This window comes from Dermacentor variabilis, unplaced genomic scaffold, assembly GCF_050947875.1.
Source record: "Dermacentor variabilis isolate Ectoservices unplaced genomic scaffold, ASM5094787v1 scaffold_12, whole genome shotgun sequence".
NCBI lineage: Eukaryota > Metazoa > Arthropoda > Arachnida > Ixodida > Ixodidae > Dermacentor > Dermacentor variabilis.
In genome coordinates, this window is record NW_027460280.1 from 27,552,469 (window position 1) to 27,571,817 (window position 19,349).

The 19,349-nt window shown below is 48.0% G+C and overlaps 1 protein-coding gene across 2 annotated transcripts in view; it reads left to right on the top strand.

Annotated features, from left to right (window-relative positions):
• Nucleotides 1–19,349, top strand: part of RhoBTB (Rho-related BTB domain containing) — a 291,089-nt gene that overhangs the window by 32,967 nt on the left and 238,773 nt on the right. For both annotated transcript variants that reach the window (XM_075676724.1, XM_075676725.1), the window contains exon 2: nucleotides 5,760–5,818. In XM_075676724.1, coding sequence (XP_075532839.1) covers nucleotides 5,778–5,818 — 41 coding nt within the window. In that variant the 5' untranslated portion in view covers nucleotides 5,760–5,777. The remainder of the gene's footprint in view (nucleotides 1–5,759; nucleotides 5,819–19,349) is intronic.

The following is a 19,349-nucleotide window of genomic DNA, read 5'->3' on the forward strand; positions in this document are numbered from 1 at the left end:
AAGAGTCAAAATAATAAAATGACGAAGTTTCGCTTTCAATGACGCCACGTATTCGTTTGTGAAAAGTTGTCCATCACTTTCAGAATGACCCTCGTATCACGCCTTCCTATGACCTTCGTATGCCTGTTTGTACTCCCTATTGCCGCAATAGAAACTATATATCTGCAGGTTGATGAGCAAAACGTGAACAAGGTGAATGCAGGAGCCAATGTTTCGACAAGTGGACTTGTCTTCTTGAAGGCGACATACGCTTGCCTCGCCACTGTATATTCAAGGCTTACGTCGCCTTGAAGAAGACAAGTCCACTTGTCGAAACGTTGGCTCCTGCATTCACCTTGTTCACGTTTTGCTCATCGTCTTGAATTTCCATCTCCCGCATTCCCCGTCTTGTATCTGCAGGTTGTCATTCCAAGTTGGCGTTGCTATGAATGCTTGACTATACTAATAAGACGTTTTCTAAGAGTCGATTCCCATCCGAGTAGCCAGATGTATGTAAAAGAATTGGTATATATGGGGTGTTAGAAGGCGCAGCACTCCGCCGGTTGTGTGCGCGCTGGGTCCGAATGGACCGTGGGCTTTTCAGGGGGCGTCTCCTAATTTCGCCCGTGGGTGCACCCATCGCGTGTAACGGCCTTACGCACACCGCCGTAAGTGTGTGCCATTATAAGGTAAAAGCTGGAACAGTACGCGATATACAGGGTGTTTCGGTGAACACTTTCAAAAATCTTTAAAAGTTGCCTGTGGCAGATATCACAATTCTAGTTTATGAGCACAGTTAGGAGTAGTTATGACAGTTTCTGCTAACGGCGGATGACCTTGACAATGAACCATTAAAGGCATCCGCGCCTTAATACGTCAGAGCAAACGTCTACATATTCCCCTCGCGGGGGCGTCAGCCCGATTGGCATTTCTCGGGTGGTTTCTCTCTCGCGTGAATCCCGTGGACTCGCCCGTGACGTCATTGAGGCCGTGCTTGTGCGCCATTCGTAAGCGTTGTTCGGCGGGCGCCGCCGCGTCAGACGTCTTCCTGCCCCAAGGCGCTTGCTGGGCGTTTCCTCTCTGTTTTCTCGTCGGTAATGAAGCGAACAAAGTATTGATGTGCGAGGGAGCAGCACGCATCCCACCGCTTCTCTAAATGCGCTAAATACCTGCGAAATAGAACTGCTGTACACGTTAAATAATTTACGCTAAAATTGTGTTGAACAAAATATAGAGCAATGAGCACGGATTTTCGTTTCCTCTCTGGCACATATGCTCGGGTCCCGGTATACGTGATTTGTCAATTGCAATCGTCGAACCGGTAGCCCAGTGGCTGGACATAGGGCGCTGCCCTGCTGAGCGCGAGGTCGTGGGAGCGGTTGCTGCATCTCGACGTGGGCGGGGAATGCTCGTGCATCGAGTCACGAAATTTATCTGGAATGCCCCGCTATTTACTCGGAATGAGCAAAGAGCGAGGCGCAATAGACCAGGACAGAAGAAGAACACAAACGGCGGGACCGGCGCCTTCTTCTGTCCTGGTCTATTGCGCCTCGCTCGTTACTCATTCAAGCATGAACCAACTAGCCCAAGCTAGAGTGTTATTATTTATACGGCGTAGTTAGATCGTGATTTGGCTCGTGAAACCCCAGATATGACATCTTTTTTTTTCAACCTTTGAGTTACGTTACGTGGACACCAAAATAAATGTAGAAAAGAAATACAATGAAATCTAACGCTTACTGGAGAAAAAGAAAAGGTACTCGAAGCTTGTTTCATTTGTATAGAAACGGTCGAGTAAGTATTGAACGGGTGGGCTCCGCGTGCGATCCGATGTACGCGAACCTGTCGCACTAAGACAACCGCGTCCAACTGTTTCCGTCGGGTGACAACAGATGCAGTCCGAGCAGCCGTCGTTCGAACGCGTCGTTTATCGAGACCTGCGTCGAACCGTGTTCGCGACGCAGTTCTCAGCCATTTGGTGACACATCTTGTTGATAGATATGGTGGCATTTTATAATTGTCTGATTAGTGAATGGCATCATTCACTGCGCATTAATTTTTTTATCGTGTGGCAAACAGTAAGTAACGAACAGGTATATTTCTCGTGAAATCTGTAAAGGTGACCTCCAAAAGAACAAGTTATAGTCGAATAACGGAATGGCGAGTCAACTTGTTTAGTAGTGCTGTTTAGGCCGCACTTGGTACAGGTATAGAGGTGAATGACCAGTTGGTTATCTTGTTGCAAAGCACATATGGTTCACCATTGCCTACGTTTTTGTGGCAGCTGTATACGTTGTGCAGAAATTGTTCTAGGGCACTGATAAATATTTTCAGGTATGTATGTGAGCACATGCCTAAGCTGGGTAACTATAAAGTTGAACTTCGTGAGAACAATTCCTGTACGTGCTGTCACCCCAGCCAAACAGTGCTGCAATATACAAGGTGATGTGTCCCCACTTGTCGCACCAACGTTTGATTCCTTTTTACCACGAATGACTGGAACCGCCTCCCTGCCTCCATCACTGCTATTTCTGACGCCTCTAACTTAAAGATTGTTGTCAACGAATTTATTTGCAATAATCACCATTCCTCTCTGTAATGCCCCCGGGCCTTGAGAGTATGATAATAAATAATAAATAAATGAATAAATAAATAAACACATAATTAATTAATTAATTAATTGATTAATTAATTAATTAATTTTTCGTTTTTACCGAATTTTTAAAGGTCGCCTGTTGCAGTTAACATAATTCTAGTCGTTGAGCTGAATTATTTGAAGAGGCGGACATTACTAGCACGAGAAATCGAAACACATATTCAACTAATTAACGCAAACTCACTAATTATCATTTTAATTATTTACTTCGTGGCACATATTGCAATTGACTAATTCTAGCCGGTCAACTTGCAAGACGTATTCACTTGAAATGAAATTCCAAGACGACACCAGTTTCGAGATAGTTCCCAAAGGGAGGGACGAAATACATGGGCGTTCCAGTTACTTTTGTACTTCGATACATAAAAGAGCGTTTTCTTTGTAAAGTAAGGGGAACAACAGTGCATTTTTTACGGCGAATTCAAACTGGCGTCATTCTGGAAATTCATTCTAAGTGGATACGCCTTGCGAACTTGCCGGCTACAATTTGTAAATTTCAACGAGTGCCGTAAAGTAAATAATTAAGAACATAATTAGTTATTTCTGTTAATTAGTTGAGTATGTGTTTTGCTTTCTCGTGGAAGTAGTGTCCGCCTCTGTGAATAATCCAGCTGAAGGACTAGAATGCTGTTATCTGTAGAGATATAAGCAGTTGAAAAAAACGTTGAAAATTTCGTAAAAAACTGGGGGGGGGGGGGGTCGTTTTTTTTTTCAACCAGGATAAAATTGAAAAATAAAGAGACGTAAACAGAACTTCCCCGCAATATTCTTCTATTGCGATGCTATTCCTTTCGACGTATCTAAAAGTTTGGCCAAAAGAAGGATGTGGCAAAAAGGGAAAATAAACGTTCAAAAAAGAGCTGCAATATAGGACAATCACGTAAATCGCAGCTGAGAGTAAAAACTAGTCCTTGCTTGTATGATGTGCGCAACAGTGAGTGATGCTTTGTCGAAAGGAAAACACCGGCTGTGTGCTGCTTTCTGGTTGTGATAACCGCACTTATTCTTTGCGGCGCTTTTTTTTTTTTTTTTTGTACAGCAAAGCTGCATATGGCTCTGATCCGGGGTTTTGTGGCGTCTGGGAACAGAAATTATCATCATCAGCAATGGGTCGAGCGTCGTCTTCGTGGCGCCCCTCGGCGCAACCGCGCGGACCCGCTCGTACCACTCCGTCGTGCAAAAAACTATCATCACTTCAAGTGGCTATTTCGAGTGCTGCTGATGTCACGGCTTCATAGTTGAACGAGGTAATTGATCTCAGTTCCGTTCCGCCGGTGCAATGGGTAGGCTGCACCTCGGCGAGACTACAGAGAGCAGCGCGCGTATGAAGAGCGACGCAGGTAGCAGCGGCGCCAGTGTGATTGTCGACGGCGTGCGGATAATGCGGCAGCCGACGAGCGTGCGCTCGAGACGACACGTAAGCGACTAGCGAGAACCGACGAAGCATACCGCGAGTCGGAGAATGGCGCGAAGCGCCTTCGGCGTCAAGGCCGTGCTCGTTGACCCCGGGGTCAGCGTGGATGAGTCCCGAGGGTGCGAACGCGAGGTTCCAAAGAGACTTCCCGGATCGTCATTTCGGCTCTACCTGCAACGTCTGTGACAGACTATGGTTCCATAACGACCGCCGTCGTAATGGAGAGGCCGCGTTTACGGGGGTATGAGCCATTCATTGTCTTACGTGAGAGGCGCATTTAATAACAGAGGCGACGCGCGAATGCGCGTGCGTACCTATATCGTCAGGATGACCACAGATCAGGACAATAAATATGTTCGTACGTTTATTCGAAATTCTGTGTCACCTCTGTGTCGTGCGCTAAACAGCTTCGCTGGTCATCTACCTTCACAGAGTGAAACGGCTCATGAATTCTTTTTCTGGACAGTGGGACATCCCCAGGCCGTGTGCTTATTTTGCGTTTGCGAAATAAGTACGCGCCTACGATAACCTTGCGTGATGGAAGGGAACCGCCGTTTCCCACGTCGAGTACATGGTTGTTACTCGTGCACTGTTGTCCGCAATTTAACCAATGGATACTGCGACTGCTCATTGAGACATGAGCAAGCAAGTAGTTTACCTGCAGCAATGACCAGTGTACAGTCGGCAAATTGTGACCTTCACGGAGATGCATCGTCGCTGCTGTCAATTTCTCTGCAGGCGGGCAAAAGAGATGGGATATCCCCGTTGCGTGACTGGCGCGATTGAGTTAGCGCAAGGTTAGCCCCATTACGCCGCATCAGAATTTCATAGTACGTTTTGGAAAGTTCTTTTCCACCAAGCTCATCATTCAACAGAAGAAGCCGAGAGTCGATGGAATGGACCAGCTTTTTATTAAAAACTTGGAGGACGCTTAAGCTTCGCCTTTAAGAGTGGAACGCGACGGCATTCAACAATCCCTGACGGCTTCTCACGCTTCCTGGCAACTGCAGCTTTTAACCATAATGTTTACCGGAAAACGCTGGCGGCGAATGTTATGCACGAAGGCGAGCTTTCTGGTAGAAACGCGGCCTTTTGCGTGCGCCGATCCCGGAGGTTGTGCGCATCTGCGCCAAAAAAAGAGACATCCTATTTAGGTTTCTCTTATTGTCTAGCACTTCTAATATTTAAGTCTGAGAAGATTTATCACGAAAGCATGCGCTGTCGGTGTGTTGTTTCATGACATTTGTTTATGGGCAGTCATTCTCAAAATTCCGAGCAATAACTTTGTCAAGAATGTAAGACAAGGTGTGAGCAACTTTAGTGATAGAATTATGTGGCAATATAACCCGCATATACCACATGTCACACAACAAGGCGTGGCATATAAATATACCTAAATATATACGACAATTTTCGCTCACGGACAACTCCGCCGACACCGGATTTTCGGCGACACGGGGCCCTGGACGCTGTCGCGTTTGTACTACTATTTTTCAGGCCCCATACCGCAGCAACGCGCCTGCATGTTCCTCTCAGTTATTCATCCCTCTGGGAGACAAACCTACGCCCGTTCAAACAAAGACCTGTCTCCCGGAAGGCGCCACGGCCGTTATCTGACTATTTTTGTGCGCGTAGCAGCTCATGATAAGCAACGTACCAACGCTGATTAGATATTGTGTCTACAGTTGCGTTCTTGTTATTTTCTCGCAGTGCGCTCCCCCTTCCCTCATGGAGCGGAGGACGCACCGAAACGGCCGCCAGGAAGACAGGTAGGCCGCTTGCTTCCTGCTCGTTCGCCTGCGCCCCACGGCAGCGCACTGTGCACCTTCTCCACCTTGGCAGAACCCGCGCGTCTCTTTCCAGCGCCTTCCGGCATGCAGCGGTGATTCTCACTCATGTGCTTTAGAAGGATGTGTTCGGTGCTGTTGAGATCGGAAGTAATTTACCGTGTGCTTCGATTGATTGTCTGTTGGCTTCATTTGAACGTGACTAACGAAATTCGGGACTCTCCGTTACCCTTGTTGTCGTCCTTTTTAACTGACGCATTACGAAAGGACAACGTGAGCGGTCTATAACTGTTAGTGAAGCAGCCGTACACAAAGCGTTCATCTCTTAGCGCATGCGTGTACTATACCAGGTGTTTCAGTGGTGTCTTCCTAGCTGTGATTATTAAAATAGGAGATTCGAGGCAACATCATGTTATCAAAACGTGCAGTAATCGCTAATTCGACCAATAATAATTCTAATTCATTAGCTTTTTGAATTAACAGCTTTAGGGAAATTGTCTTTCTAGTCACAGTATACGCAAAACTTATCGATTAGCTAGAAACTCTGTACCTCGCGGCGCTTTCAAGAAATATGGACTGAAAATGCGCTGAAGATAGCTGTTCCAGTTAACAAAAATGGGCACTTGGGGCAAAAATTCTTATTTGTACCTCAGCATGTACGTGTACTGCATATACATACTGACACGGTTGAACCGTCGGTACTTGCAAGTCAGCACACTTCTTGGGTTTGATAGCGACATTCCAAGTTTCAATCGGAAACTGGTCCTTCAGTGGCTCCTTTGATATATATGCTCCATAGAACCGAATCGTGCAGAAAAAAAAAAAAACTTGATTTCTCACTCAATCATGCCTGCCAATTTTTTGTTCGCTTCGGAAGCTGCTGCCACAGTTGTGGGACTGTTCAGATGCAAAAGGCAGTTGCTCTCGCCGACTCGACATCATCCAGCGCACTGCTGCTTCGAGGCCTCTGATGTTGGAGAGAAAAGTTTGCGGGACTGGGGTTCCGCGACAGACGTGAATTTCTGCTCTGTTAACGTATGGCCCTTATAATTTATTGGATCACTGTGTGCGTCTCAATGAGTACTACAGGTTCAAACTTTGAGGCTATGTGCCTAGGCTTAACGGGAATTCAGCTTTTTCGCAAATCCCCTGTCCCGCAAACTTTCGTGGCCGACTGTATCTGACGCGCACTTTGTTCATAATGCTGGCGAAAACAACGCGAGAGTGCCGGTCCCGGTAGTCGAGTGGACTCGGTTTCTAGTCCCGCTCATTACGCTGTGCACGTTTCGCGTGTACAGTAGCCTGGCGCAACTGCACTCCTGACAGCAGAACTTCAGTTTGTTGGTGTTTACTGCATATCATATTGATACGCCCGTGTCATTGTTTTGTGTACCCTGTCCTCGTCTTTATTAGCGGTCATTATATGGTTCGGACAATTCGCGCACACTGGACAACTTTCGTCGGCTGACCGCGGAGCGGGGGTGTGAGAGAGCCCGAGCGATCCTCCCGCCTCTGAATCGACCACGTTGCGGAAGCACGCGGCTTGCAGAGCACTTCCGGCGAAGAAGCAATCTGGCAGCCAACGCCTGTATCGCTGGCGAAACACGCGCCGTGTGGACACAGACTCCGTGCTAGGCGATGGGGGGGGGGGGGGGGGGGGGCGAGAGTTCCTTGCGTTCGTGAAACGGACCGTTTGCTCAGGTGATATTTAAGATCTGCTTGCAGTTGCAGTCTGTAAAGGCAATTGAGTTGGGGTGGAACTGGCGGCCCTCCGAACATTTCCCAGTACTGCACCTGGAAAGCGGGCACGTCCCCTCGCCCCAGCGCTCACTGGCGTGCGACGTAGTCGCTGTGTCATGGCCGTGTCGAGCTCATGACGGTGTACTAGCTTCCCGTTCAGCGCGTTCAGCATTGTAATGAAAAGAAAACCAGCAACAATGTTGACAGCAGCGTTTCAGCCACGACTGCCGCAGTTGTCAAAACATGGAAGCAAACCTATAGCAGCTGCTGATGTCAGAAATTGCGCAATAATTGGCAAGGTAGTCAAATTCGAAAATTAGCTTTTTTATATTTATTAACTTGAGCCCACATGTCACACTTTCGGAGCTAAAGCAGGTCAGTGCTCAATACTTGTCCGCTTGGGAATCCTGAGGCAAGCACCGGTTTCACGATATCCGTCCCCAAATTTGCGGCTGCGTCGAGTTCCATCTGTTTATTTTACCCAAATGTCTTCTCACTGCAGCATAAAAGTGCATGGAATACTGGTGTTGTTTGCCGCTGAATTTGGGGACGAGCATCGTGAGACTGATGGAAGTGTCAACACCTACTAAGTGGGCACACGTCGGGCAGTAGCCGGCCTGTTGTAACATATGTGCGCTCAATTTCTTTAACAGTCATATCAGAATATTAAAGGATTCTGGTTATATCGTTAAATTTAGTTAGTACTGTTTGGGCTCTTATTACATAACTTTTGTTCTCCCGCACAGCTCTCAGTTTTGGTCAAGAGAGATCGTGATTCTGTGTCCAATATTTGACAGTTAGAGGCAGCCACTGCTGAAAGGATGTAGGTGCGTACGTAGGCGTACGGAGGATGGTTATGTACTGTTCCTGTGGCTCGCGTCTTCTCTCTATTTTGAAAATCTGTCTGGCTATTTCACCTATATATATATATATATATATATATATATATATATATATATATATATATATATATATATATATATATATATATATATATATATATATATATATATATATATATATATCGGTCTTGGCGCTGTACTCGTTCAACACCAGGAAGGCGTCGAGCGAGTGATCGCTTACGCCAGTCGCACCCTGTCACGCGCCGAAATCAACTACTCCACTTCCGAGAAAGAGTGTCTAGCGGTTGTGTGGGCCTTCATGAAATTTCGGCCTTATCTCTACGGTCGCCCTTTCATGCTGGTGACAGACCACCATTTCTTGTGTTGGTCAGCCAACTTACGAGACCCGTCCGGGCGACTTGCTCGATGGAGTCTCCGTCTGCAGGAGTTCGATGTTATCATCGTCTACAAATCGGGCCGCAAACACGAAGATGCGGACACGTTGTCGCGCGCTCCCGTCAAAACTTGCGATAAGGAAATGGACGAAGATGGCGCATTCCTTGGGGCCCTCACCGCATCTGACCTGATCACACGGCAGCGCGAGGACGCCGAAATACGCCCTCTCATCGATCACCTAGAAGGCAATAATGTTACAATCCCACGAAACATTTCTCGCAGTCTCTCGACTTTCTGCCTCCGAAAGGGTGTCCTCTACAAGAAAAACTCGAGTGCCAGCGACAAAGAGTATCTATTGGTCGTACCTGCCACCCTCCGTGATGACATTCTCCTAGCCTGCCATGTTGAGCCCACGTCTGGACACTTGGGATTTTCACGTACTCTTGCAAGAGTGCGCCAGACGTACTACTGGCCCAGACTTTCTACCACGGTAAAGCGTTACGTGCAAAGCTGCCGTGAGTGTCAACGCAGGAAATCACCGTCCTTGAAGCCCGGGGTTTACTCCAACCCATCGCACCACCTAGCGTGCCGTTTGATCAAATCGGCATGGATCTTCTGGGACCCTTTCCCTTGTCAGCCAGCGGAAACAAGTGGATTATAGTCGCCACAGACTATCACACTACGCAGAGACGAAAGCTGTACAACGTGCCACGGCCTACGAAGTTGCCCAGTTCTTTATCGATCAGATAGTCCTAAGACATGGTACCCCATCACATGTCATCACCGACAGAGGAACTGCCTTTACAGCCCAACTGATAGAGGACATATTCGAGCTGAGCTGCACGCAGCATCGCAAGGCCACTGCCTATCATCCGCAGACCAACGGACTGACGGAACGGCTAAACAAAACCATTGCTGACGTGCTGTTTATATATGTAGACGTCCAGCATAAAACATGGGATCAAGTCCTGCCGTACGTTACATTCGCTACCAACACGGCCATTCAGGAAACAACATGATTCACACCGTTCCGTCTTGTCTACGAGCGCGAGGTCCAGACCACGCTAGACGCAATGCTCCCGCACGACACCGACGCATCACTTACTTCCGACGCCGAGCAACTTACTCAACACGCAGAGGAAGCTCGTCAACTCGCGCGCATACACATCACGGCGTAGCAGAGTACAGACGCACGACGCTACAACCTTCGACATCGGCAAGTCGAGTACCAGCCAGGTGACCAAGTCTGGGTGTGGACTCCAGTCCGTCGCCAGGGGTTGTCTGAGAAGCTGCTTAGTAGATACTTTGGACCCTACAAAGTGATACGCCGCGTTAGTGAAGTGAACTATGAGGTCATTCGCGACGGTGCCGCGTCGCCTCGGCGTCGACGGCACCACTCAGAGATAGTGCATGTTATTCGCCTCAAACCGTATTTCGCGCGTTAAGGCGGCGCCAACCCGATCTCGTACGACTTCCACACTTCCACTTTCTTTTAGTAAGCATCGTAGTTTAGTAAGCATCGGGTCGATGCTTTTCTTTTGGCGGGGGGATAATGCCGCTAGGTGTCACGCGCTAGCGCTGAGAAAGAAGTGACTGGAACGCGCGCTCGGCAAGAGGTGGGCGCTGAAGAAGAAGCAGAGGCTGAGTACGCCGGCTTGAGTGTTGTGTACGCCATCTTGTACAACTGTCTGTCTCGCCGACGCCGGGTACATCTTAATTTGTTTTTTCGTGACTATATATATATATATATATATATATATATATATATATATATATATATATATATATATATATATATATATATGCACTGCGTCTTCGACGAATCTCTCTGCCTCTTGGTACTGCCCCGATATTATAGATTGCGGTAGAAAGGTCTATATGGGGTTAATTAACGCGAAAGCATCGGCTAGTTGGCAGTCATAAAAGGCATAAAATACACGAAAAACATAAGAAGGTCATCCTTACAAAACGGTGCATATGCGCGGTAAGTGCGTCTGGTCAGAGGTTAGCAGATAAATATGCCTTTTCCCTGTCGATAGCACAACAGATGGCGCACTCCGTTTTCGGCGGGTCCGGGCCGGCCCTGGGCTCGGGCATGAGACCGCGGGCCCGGGCCGGACTCATTAAATGGCCTTCGAGCGCACGCGAACGTTATGCATTGCATGATCCAATGCATCATGTGCCAAGCTGAAGTGACACGTGCGAAGCGCTGGCTCTTAGTGTACCTTAGCAAAGAAAATATAAAAATAGATCCATGTTCTCATTTTATTTTTCACAAGAACGAACAGTGTTTCCGCGTAATAACCGTTAGCTTCACAACAGTTACATTATTTTATTCTTCGCATTACGAAGACGTCAAGTTTAGCTACAGTTGAGACTGCCACTTCTTTTTCTGTCCTTATGTCTATTCCCTCCGTTGCGGAAAAAAGAAGGGGGAGGGACGACACTGCGAAGGTGGCTCCGTTGAAGGCATGCCGTGTTAGGAGTGTAGTAAACAACATGCTGTTTGTCACGCGCAAGAGTGCAATGCAAGAACTACGCTGGGAAGATAGTCGGAGGGCAGTTCCTTCGCCATGCAGGGCGCTGCTAATTTTCCTGTAACGAGCTCCCCTCCTTAGAGAAGAAGCGCCACAAAGGGAAGAGAGTTGCCACTCTGGGGGAGGCAGAGATGACGCGAAGGGCTCGCGGACGTTTTCCGGAAGAAAGCCGCCACGAACTGGTGCCTGCGCTGTACTGAGAAGCACCGGAGAAGACCAGTTGGGAGCAAAAGATCTCACCCGTTCCCACGGCCAGACCCTCTCTCCACCTTTGCGCCCGCTGGAACTTGGTGGTGTCGCCGGTCCGATATTCCATCTGCGACAGTGTTGTTCATGCTTCTTGATTGGCTCTCGTCACGGTTCGTTGTGACCTGTGTGATTGGCTACTGCCAGAAGGGAGGATTTGAACAGAGGTGTTATAATGAAGATGGGGAGAAAAAAAAAATCTCAGTGCCCTTCCACGTTGTGAAGGATGACCAGTGAAGCTGTGTATGTGGGCCCCTTAATGGCGAACTGCACCTCCGCCGCGGGTCGGCCCGGCATTGCACTATCTTTCGGACCTGCCCACGTATGGGGAGTGCTTAACGCCTGCTTCACCTCCGCCGCGGGTCGGCCCGGCATTGCACTATCTTCCGGACCGGCCCACGTATGGGGAGCTTTTTTCTTGATTAGCACGACACAAAACTTTCCTTGGACGGTAGAGGTATACAGCTTCGCCGTAAAAAGTGCTCTGGGCCATGGAAACGAGGCTGATACAGACGTTCGTTGCTAAAGAATGGACCTTTTCCTGTTTTTTCCATTCAACGATGTAAGTTTTGTTCAAGTGCCAGTAAACCTGTTGGTATTCGATTTCCCAGCTTCCGAGATTCTGATTTTTTCAACCCTCCTCCACGCTATACCATATGGAGCCGGGTTCGAGACATAACCTAGCGCCTTTAGAAGGCCGGGCTCTCGGCACATGCTGTCGCGCACGAGAGCTTAAGGGCTTCTGAAGGTTTCGATGCTGTGGTGGCTGCAGAGCAGGGCGCCGCTACAGATGTGCAGGTTAGTGGTTCTGTTTTCTACGAAATTGCGTAATGAAACAACAAACCTAAATGTCCTCACGGCAACAAATAAATATACGCCTTCAACCGCATCATTTCTTTTATGAAGCGAATAGCTTTCTCAAAGTGCTAGGCTATTTGGTTATATGTCAATCATCGTTGATGATCTCTGCACAGTTTTTAATTGACTCTTCTACTAATTCACGTAACAGAAAACATCACTGGTAGATGCACGCGATAACCTACATGCACAACTCCGCACTTGTTTTAAATATTCATATTTCATGCACGCTTACACGTTGACTCGTTCTGGTTACGGGCGCGCCCGTAACACGCATGTTTGCTGAGCCAGAGAATACAAGGAGTTTGTAACCTTAGTATGATCCGGTTGACTACGCAACAAGGGAGCGGTGCAAATAAATGGCTTTAAACCGTGTGCGTTGCGCGGAGAGCCTGTCCCAATAGTCTCCGTAGCCCGAGTAGCGTGCATAAATTAATCGCTCGAGCGGTCGGACCAAATCTTCATCTTCCCCGAACTCGCAAATACATTTTATTTTCTTGACGGGAACCATGTCGACTTTTTATCGTCACTTTGGCCGTGTCACTTTCACCGTGTGCCTGTCAGTAGATTTACGCCATCACACGTTTCCTCCTCGGGGTGCCTACTTCGGCCGGTGCTGTGTCGCACCGTCTGAACGAAAGCAAGTCGCCGCCTTAACTTGAGGCATTCGCGTTGCCTGTGGGAAGCGCAGCCCACCCGGCGGCTGGGAACGTAACTTCATCGGCGAGTTCAACGTGTCGGCGGCCCCAGCAGGCAGCTGTCGAACACCAAGGAGCGAGGACACAGCCTGCGCTAGGCACGGCCTCGCGGGCCTTGAAACCGAGCCAGGCCTTTCGGGTGGGCGAAACGTGTCGCGCTCGACGGCTGATGTAACATGCCGTCGTTGGTCTTGCGTCGCTGCCGCCGTGAACGATGACGGTAAACAGGCGCCTGCCCCCTCACGTGAGTGAACGCCCCGGGGGGGCGCTTCTGTTGACAAACAGTCGTTGCGTTCACGTGGACAGTCGTCAAGCTCGCCGAGCGCGTTTCACTTGGGCTTTCTCCGTACCTACGCAGTATGTGGTGGCGTTCTTTCTTCTGATATGCCCGGACAGAGCTTGTTACGGCGTTAGCTGTACTAGAGAGGCTAGCCGTACATATGACAACTTCTTGAGCGGATAGTTCTAGGCGGGTAAAGAAGTGCGATTGAATACGTATTCGCCTACGCCACGTAATATCAATCTGACCTACAGCGCCTATACTATACCAGAAACGATTACTACTGAGCCAGTGCCTGTAGCTGCGGACTACAGCTAGGGTTTATTGAATGAACTGCAAGAGGGCGCGAGCATAGCTTATAAAAATGCGCGCACTCCTCAAGTTCAATAGCTTAATACGCGTGAGCAAGTAATTAGAGCCGGATACATTTAAAGCGAATAACTTTCCTTGCATTTTCGCCCGTTTTCGTGGTTGGCAGCGGTCGGACTTGCGATACTCAGGCGTCGGGGTAAAGGGCGCGCACTCTGGCGCAATCGAGCATTTGTTAACGTGTTGTTGACCTGAGTAGCAGGAAGGGACTGTCGCGCGTCGGAAGGTTTCCGCTCGGCAAGCACAGGCCTCCTTACCTATATACGGGGCAGCTGCGGCAGAGAGACGTGCGTTCGTTCACCACAAACGCTCCTCGCTGGAACAAGTGTACGCTTTTGATTCATTTAACAAAACGAATAGCTTTCTAGAAGCGCTCGACTATTCACTTACATTAGCAATCATCGTCGATGGTACTTGCAGAATTGTTTGTCTGACATATGTGTGTGGTGAAACAAAAAAAGCGTTGCCTGCGGGTTTCTCAGGCAGGAGAAGACAAAGCGACACAGCATAGCTTTTTGGCGAAGAAATGGCTGCCTTTAAGTTCTGCTTGATATGTGTTATCTTTACACTAAGCGCGAAAAGTTCGTAAATAAGTGTTTTTTGCAATTTATGCATTTGAAATTAGCGTGCACATATACACGCAGAAAAAAAAAAGACGGGTTGATTGCTGTTTGTTTTGATCGAGAAATACACTCGGGTGGTTCTGTGAGAGTCAAGAATGGTACCAAGATGTCCCCGGCATCGTCCTTAGAGTGAACTTGTTCTTCTATTCAGCATCCGCTGCCTCTAAAGTTTGTAAATTTAATGCAGTATACTTGTACAAGACCCGTCATATTCGTTTAATTTTGATAATTTTTATGCACTGGTATTCCATTGGTGATACCGCCGTTTTCGCGGACATCGGACGTAAGTGCAGACCTTCTCATGACTTCGCGCACGAACATTCTCTTGTTAGACGCAGAGCTTCACGGTCGGGGTTGGATAACTGTGCTTCCTTATGTTTACTTTATGTCACGTCTCCTGAAGGCTGGTGTGGAATATGAGCCATTTTGTTGCGCGATAGTTAGTCTTGCTTTAGGGTTTAGAACAACACTAATTTTGTGCATGTGACTCTACAGCCGGTAACATGACGACGACAGGACGTTTATAAAAGCGAATGCTTTTTCAGCTTTGAAATAGATGTCGTCAAGGTTGGCGGCATGTCGTCAGCCAATGAAAGCATATCTTTGTGGCATAACTGATGAGGGTCCTGGCCTCCCCTTATCAGGCTTGCGACACCATTTAACCACACGCTGGCCTCCAGATTTTTAGTATTTTTATTTCAAGGTGCTCTGCCTACATACAGGGTGTTTTTTTTTTTAGCTGCACCAAATTTAAAAAAAAATTGCCTGTGGCAGATGGCACAATTCTAATCCTTGATCTATATATATTACTCGATCAGGCGGCCATTACTTCTACGAGAAATCAAGGCACATAATTAAATAATTAACGCATTTATGTTAATCAACATTTTTTAATTGTTAACTTGACGACCAATATTTTAATCTACGAATTATAGCCGGTGAGTTCGCAAGGCGTATCCACTTGGAACGAATTCTCCCGACTGCACCAGTTTCGAGATGTTAAATTGCGAAATGTCCGACGAAATGCATGATGCATTTCGCCGGACACTGGAAATTAATGTCTCGAAACTGGTGCAGATCATGCAACCATGGCGTGCCTCATAATCAAATCGTGGTTTTGGCACTTAAAACCCCAGAATTCAATTCAATGCTCTTTTGTGCCGATAGGGCACCTTTCGTGCTCTAATATCTTTCGCATATTTGATCTCCAATTTCTGACGCCTTGCTCCAAAATTCTAAAAATCCTACCCGTGACTATAATTTAAAAAGGTGTAGATTAGATAGGCCATCACCATCACCATCAGCGTGTTTTATGTCCACTGCAGAACGAAGGCCTCTCCCTGCGACCTCCAATTACCCCTGTCCTGCGCCAACCGATTCCAACTAGCGCCCGCGAATTTCCCAATTTCTTCGCCCCAGCTAGTCTTCTGCCGTCCTCGACTGCGTTTCCCTTCTCTTGGTACCCATTCTGTAACCCTAATGGCCCAACGGTTATCTAACCGCCGCATTACATGACCTGCCCAGCTCCATTTTTTTCTCTTGATGTCAATTAGAATATTGTCACTTGGTGGTTACGTTAAAGAACACAGTAGCAATACTGTGAAAGACAAAACAATTATTGGGCGAACCTGCGCCCACAAAAACAGGCTACACTTAAAGCACAACAACAGCGGCGAACACAGTCGGCGATCGTCGAAAATCTGATCAGCGGGTCAAGCGCGTCGGCTTTTATAGATCAGTCGCCGAATGTTCCAGAGTAATCGCTGAGACCCGCGTGCCTTCCACAAAGTTCTACACCATTCGTGTCGCGCATACATGCAATCAGGTTACACAAGGTTCGGCGACAACACACAGCGGGTAGAAGTATCGATAACATTCTAGAAACTTCCGATACATGTAGGCGCGTCCTGCGCTGAGCGATAACATTTCTTAGACGGTATAAGCGCTCACCCGTAAAAGATAAACGAGTTGACATGTCAATATCCGCCTATACCCATTTGCTCACTGATCCAAGCCGCTCTCTTTCTGTCCCTTAAAGTTATGCCTAGCATTCTTCGTTCCATCGCTCTTTGCGCGGTCCTCAACTTCCCAAGCTTCTCAAGCCAATCTACAAGTCTCTGCCCCATATGTCAGCATCGGTAAAATGCACTGATTGTACACCTTCCTTTTCAATGATAATGGCAAGCTTGCAGTCTGGAGCTGACAATGTCTGCCGTATGCGATCCAACCCATTTTTATTCTTCTATGGATTTCCTTCTCATGATCAAGGTTCCCTGTGATTAATTGACCTAGGTAAACATACCCATTCACAGACTCTAGAGGCTGACTGGCGATCCTGAACTCTTGTACCTTTGCCCTGCTATTCATCATTATCTTTGTCTGTTGCATATTAATCTTCAACGCCACTCTTACACTCTCTCTGTTAAAGTCCTCAATCATTTATTGTAAGAATTCATCAGAAACACTCAGAAGCCCACAAATTTGGCAGTTTTTGCAAAATTCATTTTGTTCCTGTTAAGAACGAGTACAGCACCAATGCGACCAGGAAACCATAGTATTAGGGGCCGTATTATAATTTCCATCCCCGTTGAGACAATTTCCGAGCGGCATGGCCTGATTGGCTGAGGCAGCGCGAGCGGATGAGCCGGTTCTATTGTGACGAGCGCTGCACTGCTCGTCAGCCGGCGTGTTTCATGGCTTCCGAGGTCGGTGTCGGACGCCTCATTCCATCTTAGACGGCAACGGAAATAGGCATGGAAAAGTTGTTTTCCTTTGCTTGCAAGCATTAGTCACTTATGAAACTGATTACGTTGTGATCTGTTATTCGGTTATGAAGCGTTTCGCGGAGTTGGTGCAAGGCATCAAGTTAGTAGCTGTCGTCAGAAGGGTGGTTGGGCATAGCGAGGGTTGCCTCTACGCACCTATACTACCTGGCGCACGTGATGTGCTTTTTCTCATAGGAGAATTGTCCCTATACCGCTTCGGCTGCATCGGCAAAGCAGACCGCGAAAGTTGAGAGTCCGAATATGGCTGCACGTTAGTAGGAGCAACGACACAAGCGTTCTGGTGCACAAAATTGTAACACAATAACTCCAGCGTGTTCGTGTGCACGCTGGCAAGTGTCTGAAGGTAGATAGACAGAGAGAAGCAAGGAAAGGCAGGGAGGTTAACCAGACGTCTGATTTGCTTCCCTGCACTGGGGAGAGATAGGGACTACATGAGACAAGGTAGGGAATTGAGAGAGGGAGCGCTAGTCACGCGCACACACTTGAAGGGGCATGCACACCAAGTCTATAAACTGTCGTAGAGACCTGCCGATTTCAAGCACTGTTGGAACGCCCTCTTAAGGTAAAGTAAAATCATTCTTGTGGGCTAGTTTCTATAGCGTCCACCAGCCTGATTCACAAGCGGCTGCGAGTTCATCAAAGCGCACACACATGTTGGAAGAACGCCATCTCTGCTCAAGGGCGCGCGCTGCGCGGCGAACGGTTCGTGTGTGGGCCGCTGGAAGCCGGTGTGGCTGTTCCGTATTCTGCGTTTCATAGCCAGCGGCGCCCTGCCGTGCCCCCGTGAACGCGACCGGGAGTCGCGGCACTCAAGGACGTGGCGACGCCGTCGCGACGCCGTCGCGACCCGATGCCGTGTTCCAGTGTTTAAAAAAAATGAGTATGCTTGAGGTTAGGGCTCTCTCTGAGTCGTCTTCCCACACCGTCGGAGGCATTGAACGTAGAGAGAGAGGACGGCTACAAAAGTAACTCTTCTGGCTCGCTACGCGTGTCACGTACCTGGCATCGGCCCAAACAAAACCGAAGCCTCGAGTATTGGGTTGCATCAGTTTACCAGTATACGGAAGCTAGCGTTTCTTTTTAAATCAACAGTTGGGCGGCAGAAACATTTTTTTTTTATTTCATTAACCTCTGAGCCGCCATTCTGATGAAACTTTAGAAGAATGCTGCCGATAAAAGACGAAATAAAAATTATAGTAATAAGAAAACACGCACGCTGTGGCGTGGCGAACACGAAATGAGTAACGGGTCAGTTCCCGCACTGTGTACTACCTGGTCTAAGCCGTCTCGCTGGCTGCGCTAACCTCTTTAGAGTGTTTTCAACAGGCGTTAACCCCTATCGTGCCAGCAACGTTTCACCTGCGCACGTGCTAGCTGTACGACGATGTAGCGGCACAGCGGCAACGATGTGGCTTAATCTTTTATTTCCCCTGTGCAAAGCCTTTTGGCGACCCTTTTTTAATACAGAATTCAAACGTATCCAACGTCTGAAACAAGGACTGGGGATGAACTTGGCAGCTTTTTCAATCGACGTAAAGAGGACCTCTACACTCTTCTGTGCTTCGCCAGACTCGGTTCAGTGCAGTACGACAGAAGACTGATAAATGTGGCAAAGTGCGATTTCAAAATTCCACCGCAGTGATGAACTCGGAGAACCTTTTTATGTCTTTAGAATTTTGTCTTCAAACGACAGCTTTATCTGTCTCAGCGGTTAAAAATGAAATTAATTTCTGGCGTTTTACGTGCCAGAACCGCAGCGTTTATGAGGCACGCCGTAGTGCTGGAGGCACGAATAATTTTTGACCGCCCTGCGTTCGTTAACGTGCACCCAATTAATGAACGGCGCACGGGCGTTTTTGGCGTTTCGCCCGCAGAGAAATGCGGTCGCCAACACGGCCAGCATTTGATCCCGCGCCCTAGGGATCAGCAGCGCAACACCAAAGCCGTTACCCCACCACGGCGGCTGTTTCAGTGGTCAATTTTACACACAGCAATAAGTCATTTCCATTGGTTGCTGTGCTGCGTCCATTTTTTCCGATATTTTTTTTTATCCTGCGTGAACAAGATAATTCAGACTGGCCTTTCAGAAACACCTGTCATTAAAGGGTTCTGGTTCATAGACGATTATTTGATTATTG